The sequence below is a fragment of the Narcine bancroftii genome, chromosome 11 (assembly GCF_036971445.1).
Source record: "Narcine bancroftii isolate sNarBan1 chromosome 11, sNarBan1.hap1, whole genome shotgun sequence".
NCBI lineage: Eukaryota > Metazoa > Chordata > Chondrichthyes > Torpediniformes > Narcinidae > Narcine > Narcine bancroftii.
In genome coordinates this window covers 10,481,504-10,492,755 of record NC_091479.1, presented here as the reverse complement: position 1 = coordinate 10,492,755, position 11,252 = coordinate 10,481,504, and the positions used below count along the sequence as shown (strand labels likewise).

General features: G+C 44.7%; 1 protein-coding gene across 7 annotated transcripts in view; it reads right to left on the bottom strand.

Moving 5' to 3' along the window:
• stoml1 (stomatin (EPB72)-like 1) overlaps positions 1 to 11,252 on the bottom strand; it is a 37,587-nt gene that overhangs the window by 3,786 nt on the left and 22,549 nt on the right. For 3 of the 7 annotated variants that reach the window (XM_069902568.1, XM_069902573.1, XM_069902570.1), the window contains one exon: positions 8,192 to 10,454. The exons of 3 other annotated variants lie outside the window; for them this stretch is intronic. In XM_069902568.1, the coding sequence (XP_069758669.1) occupies positions 10,258 to 10,454 (197 nt within the window). In that variant the 3' untranslated portion in view covers positions 8,192 to 10,257. Of the gene's footprint in view, positions 1 to 8,191; positions 10,455 to 10,526; positions 11,081 to 11,252 lie in introns of those variants that run through there. One more of the 7 variants, XM_069902571.1, reaches the window with a different exon arrangement.

Genomic DNA, 11,252 nt, shown 5'->3' with positions numbered 1-11,252 from the left:
CCATCAACGTGAGAAGCAGTAATCACTTGGCTTCTCTATTACACAGTATTTCACGCCAAATTAAAACACGATTTTCACCAACCTGGGGGGGGGGGCCCCACTGTTCCCGGAACTCGGTCACCGTCCCCTCGGACATCACGTGCTCCCACACCAATACCTCACGGACCCAGACGTAACCCCAAACGAGGGCAGGCAATCAGCTCGCCTCAACCCTCGACTGCCCATCACCTTAACCCATGAATAGCCAATTTTGCCAGGTCCAACAAAGAGAGCTTCTGAACAGCCAACCCCACCCCTCACCATAAATTAGAAGTGTCGGGCTGAAGTGGATCCAGAAGAGTAAAGGAGCAGCATTCCTCTGTAGTCCAGAGAGGGGAGAGCACCAAGAGGCCTGGACTTGTCGCTTGTCAGGAAGGGGCAGCAGCGACTGCACTTCCTGAGAAGAGAGGCAGGCAGGGCTACCCTCCACCATTACGTCAACCTTCTACAGGAGCTCTATCAAGAGTGTCCTGGCCGACTGCATCACAGTGCGGCGCGGTTGCTGTAGAGCTGTAGTTTTCAAACTTTTTCTTTCCACTCACACCCCACCTTAAGTAATCCCTATGCCACAAGTGCTCTGTGATTAGTAAAGGATTGCTTAAGGTGGTGGAAAGAAAAAGTAAAAAAAAACAGTTTTAATCATGCCTAATTGACTTGTTATGTGAACGGTTTCATAACTCCAAAGCAAAATATTTCAGTAACAATTGGGTCTAGAGCAGTGATTCTCAACCTTCCCTTTCCACTCACGTACCACCTTAAGTAATCCCTATGCCACAAGTGCTCTGTGATTAGTAAAGGATTGCTTAAGGTGGTGGAAAGAAAAAGTTAAAAAAAACAGTTTTAATCATGCCTAATTGACTCGTTATGTGAACGGTTTCATAACTCCAAAGCAAAATATTTCAGTAAACAATTGGGTCTAGAGCAGTGATTCTCAACCTTCCCTTCCCACTCACATGCCACCTTAAGCAACCCCTTACTAAACACAGAGCATTTATGGCAGAGGGATTACTTAAGGAGAAATGTGAGTGGAAAAATAGTTTGAAAACCACTGCTGTAGAGCATGGATCAGAGTTCAATCCAAAGAGGATCAATTGGGTCTCCCTCCACCCCCCCCCCCCCCAATCGATGAGATCTTCTGAAGAGGGCTCGCAAGATCATTAAGATCCCCTACCACGCAGCATCTTCCAGCAGCTCCTGTCAGGAAAGAGATCCAGGAGTCTCAGAGCCAGAACCACCAGGCTGAGGCACAGCTTCTTCAGTGAACACACTGAACGACGGATACAAACCCTCCAAGAATCTACTAGTATTTATTTTTTATTTGTACTGCATATTACCGTAAATACGTGTGGCTGTGTTTGCATGTTTTTACACCAAGGACCAAAGGACACTGTTTCGCACAGTTGTACTTTACAATTGTCTGATAATAAATGAACTTTAAGGTTTATTTAATTGTACGGATTTAAACTTTTCAATCGCTATGGCTAGTTTCAGCGCCGTGTCTCTGGATCAGTGAACAGGCACGCTGCTAATCTAATCATCAGGCCTTTGTAGCAAGTGAGCTAGGTGGGGAGAAGGTGTCTGAGTGGGAATGACCATTGCCTGGTATTGTGCAGCAGAATTGTGTCTTGCATTTATAAATCAGACCAAGCCTCTCATCCAGGAATGAGAACTGCAGCCATGCTCACAAATCACACTTCTAATTAAAATGTGGTTAAAATTATTGAGCCTTATTAATATTGATTTAAATGCTTTACCACTGATTATGTTTCCCTAAGTGAAGACTATTACAAATTAAATTATTAGAATATGAATTATCAACACTGTTTTTCCCAATTGAATACCATGACAAACACATTGTTGCCTGCATAATTTTTTTTAAATTGCCAAAATAAATCACTCTTCTTAAATACCAACATCGAAAACATGCTATTAAAAATTTAAATCACATAGCCAAGTCAGAGCTTAACAATTTCCTGTAATTCTGCACCATCTGGTGGCAGATAACTGCATCCAGAAGTCATTCTCAAACGAATGTTTATCACCTGTCAGTACCGGAGATTTGAACAAGTGCCAACACCAGCGTTTGTGAGAGATTTGATCTAACTAGTGTTAAATCAAATTGCTCCACAAACGCCCGTGTTGTGATACATTTGCAGTTTATTCTCCATTGCCTAAGGATGCTCACCAGCAAACTGTATTTTGTGAGGCATTTGAGGAGATTCGGAACGTCATCGAAGACTCTTGAAAACTTCTACAGGTGTACGGAGGAGAGGAGAGCATTCTGGCTGGTTGCCTCACTGTGTGGGTCAGAGGTCCCAATGCTCAGAACAAGGAAAAACTCCAGAGGGTCGTTAACTCGGCCTGCGACATCACAGGCATCAGACTTCACTTCATTGAGGATGTCCACAAGAGGTGGCGTCTTAAGAAAGCAACCTTTTTCTTTCCACTCACATCCCACTTTAAGTAATCCCTTTGCCGAAGGTGCTCTGTGGGATTGCTTAAGGTGGGATGTGGGTGGGAAGAAAAAGTTTGAAAACCCCTGTTTTAATCGTACCTCTTAGACTCGTCATGTGCACGGTTTCATAACTCCAAAGGAAATGGGCCAATGACAATTTTTCTCAAGCAAAATATTTCGGTAACAATTGGGTCTAGAGCAGTGGTTCTCAACCTCCCCTTCCCACCCACATCCCATCTTAAGCAATCCCTTACTAATCACAGAGCACCGATGACATAGGGATTACTTAAAGTGGAATCTGAGTGGAAAGAAAAAGGGTGAGAGGCACTGCTCTATCCTCAAGGACCCCTCATCACCCAGGCCACGCCCTCATTACTCTGCTACCATCAGGTAAAAGGTGCAGGAGCCAGAAGACGAGCACTCAGCGGCACAAGGACAGCTTCTTCCCCTCCGCCATCAGAGATGATAACTTTGCATTAGCCAATGAGAAGCAAAACATTAATGTTAATTAATAAATATTCAAATAAAAGCAGAGCACAAATTACTTCTGATATTCTATCAGTTGGGCAATTCATCATCCAACCAGCTAACGTCACACAGAAGGGCTGATCTGTATGAGGGATCTTGTTAGTGACAAGGGGATTTCAGTTCCAGTCTTCAACTGGGGTTGTTACTGGTGGATTTGGGAAGAATGTCGAGGAAATCTTGTTCCATCAGCAGGAAAAGAACACCTGATTTATCTGAAATCTGATTAAAGGTGGAATCACAAAGAGGCCCTTTGGCCCAGTGACTCTCTGCTAACTGGTGATGGATAAATATTGGAAGAATTTGGTAAGATTAGTGGGTTACATATATGCACACATCTTAAAACATCTTATTTGAAATACTGAAGAATTCATATTCAGGAACATTGCAGGATCTTTGGAGACTTTTATGCTCATTTGACAAATAGGTGCTAATTGAAATGATGTCATGAAATGAATGACCATTGTTTGGAGGAGACAAACTGGCTGTTAAAAAGTACAGTGTGCTCACAGACAGGTCACTCCTGGGTTTTGTTTATCTAAGACAACAGCTTGACCAAGGAGAAGAAATGTTGTTGTTTGCTGAAGAAGGTGGGGGTTTTGCAAGTGAGAGAGTCATTTGGAGAGAGAGAGAGTGAGGGGGGGGGGTGGGGGGAAAGTTAACAAGCCCTCTCAGTTAGTGTGGGTGACACTGAAAAGAGACTGAACAGTCTTGGCTGAAACAAGCCAGGAAGAGTTGGTTGGAAACAGAAAGTTCCAAAGCAGTGGTTGGCTGGAAGTGCTACCTGTCTGATGTTTCTCATGGAATAAGAGGAACAGAACAGAACTCTGTGGTAGCCTGAAGAAAGAAGTTACCATCTGGAAAACCCTGATGGGGCAAGTTTCATCAGTGAGACCTTGAGGTGATTAATGGTGGTACCTCAGTTGTAGAAATCCTGGAACAACAATTCTCTCTCTGCATACCCTAAAGAACCTTCCTGAGCGGTAAACATTTACCTTTCGAGCACCAAAGCCTGGTGAACTTTATACATGTTAAATTCTGTGCACAGTAGAATTGCCTGCAGCATTCAGAGAACTTGGAAGAAGGAGAAGTGAGATTTGAACTGTGAGCCAAAGAATTTTTCTTAAATTTACACACACATTACATACACGTGCGCTTCAACTTAGAAAGGGGTTAATTTGGGTTAGTTAAGATTAGAGATAAGTTAAAGTTTGATTCTGTTTTCATGTTTAAAGTTGATTAAAAACAACTTTTGTTTTAAAAACTACTTGTCTTGGTGAATGTCTATTGCTGCTGGGTTTTGGGGTCCTTTGAGCTCGTAACAAAACGATCAAGCACGAATTTATACACTAATTCACTAAGTTCCAACCTGAAACGGCAACCATTCTTCTCCCACTGATGCTGCACGATCTGCTCATATCATGTTACATTCATTAAATATTCCTTACCCAGTTTGGAATGATTCTCTTTCCACAGAGGCTTCCAGCATTTTCTGTTTTTAATTCCTGTGATGATGTAATGAGGAGAGGGGGGTGCATATTATACTGACTGCTTGCTATTGACAATGGCTGTAGAGATACTCCAATTGCCAGTTTAGTGGTAGTTATAGTTTGTTAATAAAATTCATATGCCATAGTCATGGACCAGACAAGTGTTACACTAAGACTGGGCTTTTATTAAGACTATAACCACCACTAAACTGGCCAGTGAGAAAGCATCTCCAATCTCTTATACTAGTAGGGTGGAGTATCGCTACAGCCATAGTCAGTATAATACCACCCCCCCCCCATTACATCATCACATTTCCATATTGTGAGTGGCAAGGTGAGCGCAATGTTATTACAGTGCCAGTGACCTGGGTTTAAATCCTCTGCTGTCTGTAAGGAGTTTGTGCTTTCTCTCGGGTCCTGCGTTGGTTTCCTCTAAAAACGTACAGGGTTTGGGAGTTAGTTAAAGTATTTGGGCGGCTTGGGCTCGTGGGCTGGAAGGACCTGTTGTATCTCTTTTAAAAAAATCTCCATTCATACGCATGAATGCCCCACAGATTCCACCCAAGGGACTATTTCCAGTGGTCAGTTACCCGCACATCCTGGGAATCCAGAGCACTCAGAGGGAACCCCACGCAGTCACAGGAAAAACGCAAAAAATCCATCCAAACTGGATGGAGGCCACCACTGAACCAGTGGCTGGAGCTGAGGCAACAACTCGACCAGCTGAATCCACCCCACCCCAGAGATTTCCTTGAGCAGAGGGTGGAATCGGTCTGGAACTTCAAGGAAATAGTCGACCTGGGATCTTGGGAATTGGATCAGTACTCCAAGGCAGAATCATTTGCGGGCTGTAGAGGGGGTGATGGAACATACGAGATTGGTGGAACCAGGTGGGGTCTGTGCGGCGGCAGAGTGCTGGAGGCCATCCACGGATACTCAGCATCTCTGACTATAGATGGAGCTGGGCAACGCTAATAATGACTATTTGAGAACATTTTGTGTCATTTTTTTTTACTCTTTAATTTCAAGACAATAAAGGGGATGACTGCAGTGAAGCAGACGGTCCCTATCTCTTTGCTGAATGCCGACTCAAGTGTGTGGAGAAGGATGCAAGGGACCTTGTCGCGGTTCATCCCCGGGGGGCAGCATGGCAGGCTGTTGCCAGGGACACACTCGAAGTCAGATATCCAGAACTGCTGGGACCAACTCGGTGAAAGACGCACTTTGGCCTGCCCGAAACCTATCGGTCTTTCAGCACATGGAGATGTCGGTGAGGGAACGCTGCCGACTGGCACATTCCAGGCTGCAGGATGCACTGAGGCTTGGTGCAGTCAATGCGAGGGCGCTGTGGGGAAGGACCACAGTCCCATCACCAGAAGACCCTCAACCACCAGAGGGGGGAGAAGGGACAAGGTGCCACGGGGTGGTAATGGGGTATTTGGAGAACAAATGTAACAAAGTACATTGATGGGACTGTATAGATATAACTGACATCATGGGTGAAAAAAGACTTTGAATGGTTTTCTTCTTTGTAAATAATTTATTGTGAATAAAGTGTATATTTGTTTGAAAAAAAAATGACAATAAAGGAATCTTGATCCTACGATTTCTGTGGTTGCTTGCTGTAAATAACCTGGAGAACTGGTGGAGTTGTCAACAAAAGGCTTCGTGCAATAAGCATTTGGATGAATTTTCTTGGAATGGCCACAGGCACTATACCAAGAGCGGAGATACGTTGCATCCTTGGGCAGTGTAGGTAAAGCTACCTGGACTCAAAGACAGAAAAGCCAAGGTGTATAACTGGTGCCTTGGAAATCAAGGCATCTTTGCTGGGCCTTTTGTTCTCTGACATTATTTCCTTTCTGATGGTGGAGGCTATTTGGCCCCTTGAGTTTGTAAAGGCTCACCGAGCAATCCCATCGTGCAAGCTCCGCACAGCGCCAGAGATTAGGATGGAGCCCTGTAGCTGTGAGGCCAGCAGCTCTCACTCCATGGTCTCACTGAGTCTGCAAAGTCAAAGTCTAGAGTTCAGCACGAGCACTGAACAGTCAACTTCGCGCAACCAGACTAGCCGTTTTGTCATGAATGTCCAAGGACTGACCGCCTGCGAGTTGGTATTTGATTGAAACCCTCTGGATTAGGAGGTTGTGGGTCACCTGACACTGGACAATGAAGACTTTGCTTCCTGAACAATTCTGGGTGCATTTTATGGATTTTTCTGATCGGGAAAAATCAGCTTAGAAATTTCCTGTCACGTACCGTTTTTAAGATACAACCTATTTTTGTGATTTCCTGTCATATTTTAAGTCTACTCGTATATTATTCACAAACAAGCTGGTCAGTCCAAGCATGCCTGGGCATGCACTCAGTGTTGGTGCTGTGCAAATGTTGTCTTAGGCCTGAACATGCTTACAGGATAGATGCAGACGGGCTATAAAAGCAGCTCACGTAAACAGATACTGTGCAAACTACATCCAGCTGAATGACAACATGCTTCGAGCAGACAAACCGTGATCCATGTCTTTGGCAATTTATTTTCTGCATTTGTACTTGGACGTCTTCCCGGCTGATCCTGGTGCAGTCAGTGATGAACATGGTGAAAGGTTTCACCAGGACATTATGACCAGGGAAAAGCAGTATCAGGGCAATTGGAATCCATCAATGCTGGCCAACTATTGTTGGACACTGACATGAGAGGCATCAGATGCTGAGTATACATGAAAATCAGCGGCAAAACATTTTTAAGTCAGCGTGTCTGTATCATGCTGTATTAAACATGCTAAATTCAATAAAATGTTTCTTGAACATCTTATGTGATACAGCAAATCTGAAATTATCTTTGTGTTCAGCTTCTAGTTGTCTATCATAATCCCCATTTTTTTCAGGGAGCAAACCTTTGGAAAAAAAAATGTTGTCCAGTGCAATCAGCTGGCAGCCTGCTACAATGTTTGCCATTCACACTGTAGTAATTCAGTGGAGTCCCTCTACGTTAACATGAAGACCGGTGGGTCCATCTTGACCGAGAAACCCAAATGCTTTCTGACCAAGGATAAGGGGTGGGCTGTGTGGCTTGGTGAGGTCAGCTGGTTCCTGAGAGATATCAGATAAAACTTCACAACGTCCACACAAGTTTACCAATCAATGGTGAAGGTGGTGTGGTATTCTCCCAATTACAACATCGAAGTACTCGAGCTGGCAGGGTCCGCAAGCATCGAATCCTTGCTGCTGAAGACCCAACTGCGCTGGGTGGGTCACGTCTCCAGAATGGAGGACCATCGCCTTCCCAAGACCATGTTCTATGGCAAGCTCTCCACTGGTCACCGAGACAGAGGTGCACCAAAGAAGAGGTACAAGGACTGCTTAAAGAAATCTCTTTGTGCTTGCCACATTGCACCGCCAGTGGGCTGATATCGCTTCCAACCGTGCATCTTGGCGCCTCACAGTTCAACGGGCAGCAACCTCCTTTGAAGAAGACCGCAGAGCCCACCTCACTGACAAAAGACAAAGTAGGAAAAACCCAACACCCAACCCCAACCAACCAATTTTCCCTTGCAACCGCTGCAACCTTGCCTGCCTGTCCCGCATCGGACTTGTCAGTCACCAACGAGCCTGCAGCTGACGTGGACATTACCCCTCCATAAATCTTCATCTGCGAAGCCAAGCCAAAGAAAAACAACGGAGATCACAAAACCGTAAGAATTTATTCAGAGGTACAAAAGTTTTGATTTGGGCATCTATCTTTCACAAAAGATAAATCCTGAAACATTAGAATTTCTCGTCAGTCCTGATTATAAGTATAACCAATCTCCCTTTCTTCACACAATCGCACCCACACTCATTGTGTTGTATATTTTTCACATGCAGAAGCATCTGGCTACAGTAGTCTCAGTCACTCGCATTTTTGAAATCTGACTTTAAAATTTGCATTTTTGTAGCACCTTTCACTGTCTCAGGGTGAAGCACTTTGCAGCCAATCAGCCACTCCTGTAGCGAAGGCACTGTACGTAATGAGGGAATTGGAACACACAGAAAGACAGCACAAAACTACAATAAATATCTGGTTCAAGTGCTGAGTCATTGAATATCTGAATCTAATTTCATTTTTAAAGATGAAAATCACGTCAGTCACTCAAATTTGGGAAACATTGCCCCCTCCCAATTGCGACCCAACTCAATTTCCTGGTGAACATCGCCGTTGGAAGTGTTTTGATAAGGTACAGAAGCAGGGAGAAGACAGCTGCTTATATCTGGAGCCAGTTCATTCACCCAACAGTGGGAATCCCAGGCCTACAAGGAACGTGGATCCTCAGCGATACCAAGAACGCGCAGACCTTGGGTTCCCTTGGCCGCATTCTCCTGTGGTGTGGGAACTCTTTAATGGGTGGTGCAGCAAGCGTCCAGGGCAGGAACAGGCCTGCCCGCTCGTGGTGCACTTGAGAAGAGGCGCGTGGCGATGTCTCCAAGTCTGCAGGTGACCCAGAGACCAAGTACAAACGACAAAGTAAAAGCTAAATGTTGGCACAGCCTCTGAGAATGGGTGGATGGGAAACAGAAGAGGTAGCACCAAAAGGTGATCAGGGCTCATAAAGGGAGCCTGCTTCTATCTCACCTACTCAATTTCCTGCACACCTACAAACTGCTAGCCATCTCCTCCTTGTCCAAACACAAATTTGCTGCCCTTCCCATCTTTCATTCAATTGCCTCTCTCTCGACATTTCTTTGAGTATCCAATCTGTTGGTGAAGCTATGCCTCCTGTTCCAAAGCCGACAACCGATCTTTGTTACACATCTCCGCTGCCCAGGGCTCTCCCAGGCACCACGGGCAATTGATCGCCACACCTCACCCCCTCCGCAGCCCACAGTTATTCTGCAAATAAATTCTAACAATAGTTCCTTGGAATCAAATTCCTGGAGATCAGTCGCAGTTTCTTTGCCTGTCTGAGCAATGCAATGAATCCTTAAAGAATCCAATTTTATTCCAGACCAAAGCTCTGAATGCTGGAAACCAGACTAGGCTAATGGAGAGAATGAGGGAGCAGGTGGCAAAGCTGACGCTCAAAATAAGAATCTTGGAAACTTGGCCGTTAAATGGTATCTCAGGCGTTGAGAAACCTTCTTTGCATCTCAGCAGGATGCAGTATAATTTATAGTCACTAAGAGACTTGCACAAAAGTTGTGGACGGTGCAGACATTAGGCGATTTAACTGAAACAAACTTTTTAAATTGTTTTTCTTTGCTCCAGAAGAGCTGGTTTGGCACAGAAACAAGTCATTGGAGGACTGGTTGCTTCGTTCCTGTCCCCTCTCACCTCCTCCCACCCCTGCTGATAAAGTCCTCGAGAGAATCAGCAAGGATGGAGTCAGCTCCAACCATCAAGCACCCACTCTCACCAATCCTACGTCAATCCCATTATTTTTGCGCTCATCGAATGCCCCCAGGTTATGCAACCCCTTCAGGCACTGATCCACTTCTTCTGGGAAGTTGCCTTTGGTGGTGCAAGCGCTTCACATCTTGACTCACCCTGCATAAAGTTGGGGGAAGATCTAGTGTCGGGGGGGGGGGGTGCGGGGGGAATGGGTAGGAGTGCACCCTCAGAGCTGAAGAGAATACGTCGTGATCACTGAGCTTTACAAGTTTTTATAATGGTCCATAAACTATCAACATTAGCAGAACCTCTGAGAAAAATAACAAAAAATGTAATTAAAGTACATTGGCAGCCAGCGCGCGCCCAAGCTGTTTGCAGCTGTGTCACCGTTGTAGCTTCTTGATGAGATCTTCCAGCTTCATAGCAACTTTCAAATCGCCCTGAATGCGTATCCGGCCGCTCAAATACGCAGATAAGGGCTTCAATGCTCCCGTGAACAGAGACTGGATGGTGTTTTCAGTTACCTCCAACGTCACATCAGGCTCTTTCTCGGGGATTCCGTAACCCGCATGGCCGGAATCTGAAAGTTAGCAGGAACGGTTAGGGACGGCTGATGACCAATCGCAGCGTTTTACTGCGTGAATTCCGTTCCCATGAAGTTCATCTAAACCCTGCCTCACTCTTGAAGAAGGGCTCAGGCCCGAAACACTAGCTATACCCCTTTGCTTCCTATGGACGCGGTGTGACCTGCTGAGTTTCTCCAGCATTTCTGTGCTTTCATTTAGTTTAATTTTTTTTAACAATATTCATTTCCTTTAGCTCCTAGTCCACCCAAGACCAGTTGTTCTCTACGATTTATTCCAGGATTTTATGTTTTCCACAAAGGCCGATACAAATATATTTGCTTAATTTCTCTACCCTTTCCTTGTTATTACCCAATGTAACTGTAAATGGAGCCAATCAGTTCCTTGTTACGTATCTGTACAGCATGGATGTGCCTTTCTTGCCCGATTATTTTCATGTTCTGCTCTTCCTTATCAGTTTCTCAGAATCTCTTCAGCTAAATTCTGATATTTTCCTCAAACCTCGTATTTAGGGCTTTTTTTGGGCAATACAGCAAGGTTTTTTTTTCCTCAGGTCTGATACTACATTTAATTTGGCTTGTTGGAGATGGACATACCACTTCTTCCTTGTGTTTCTGCGTGCCTTTTAAGGAAATGTAATTGTTGTAAACTACATACTGTATTTATTTATTTACAACATGGTGGAAGCCAATTTAAGTTTAAATTTAGACATACTGCATGGTAACAGGCCCACGAGACCATGCTGCCCAATTAACCTACAACACCCAGTCACCTTACAGTGTGGGATTCGAAGC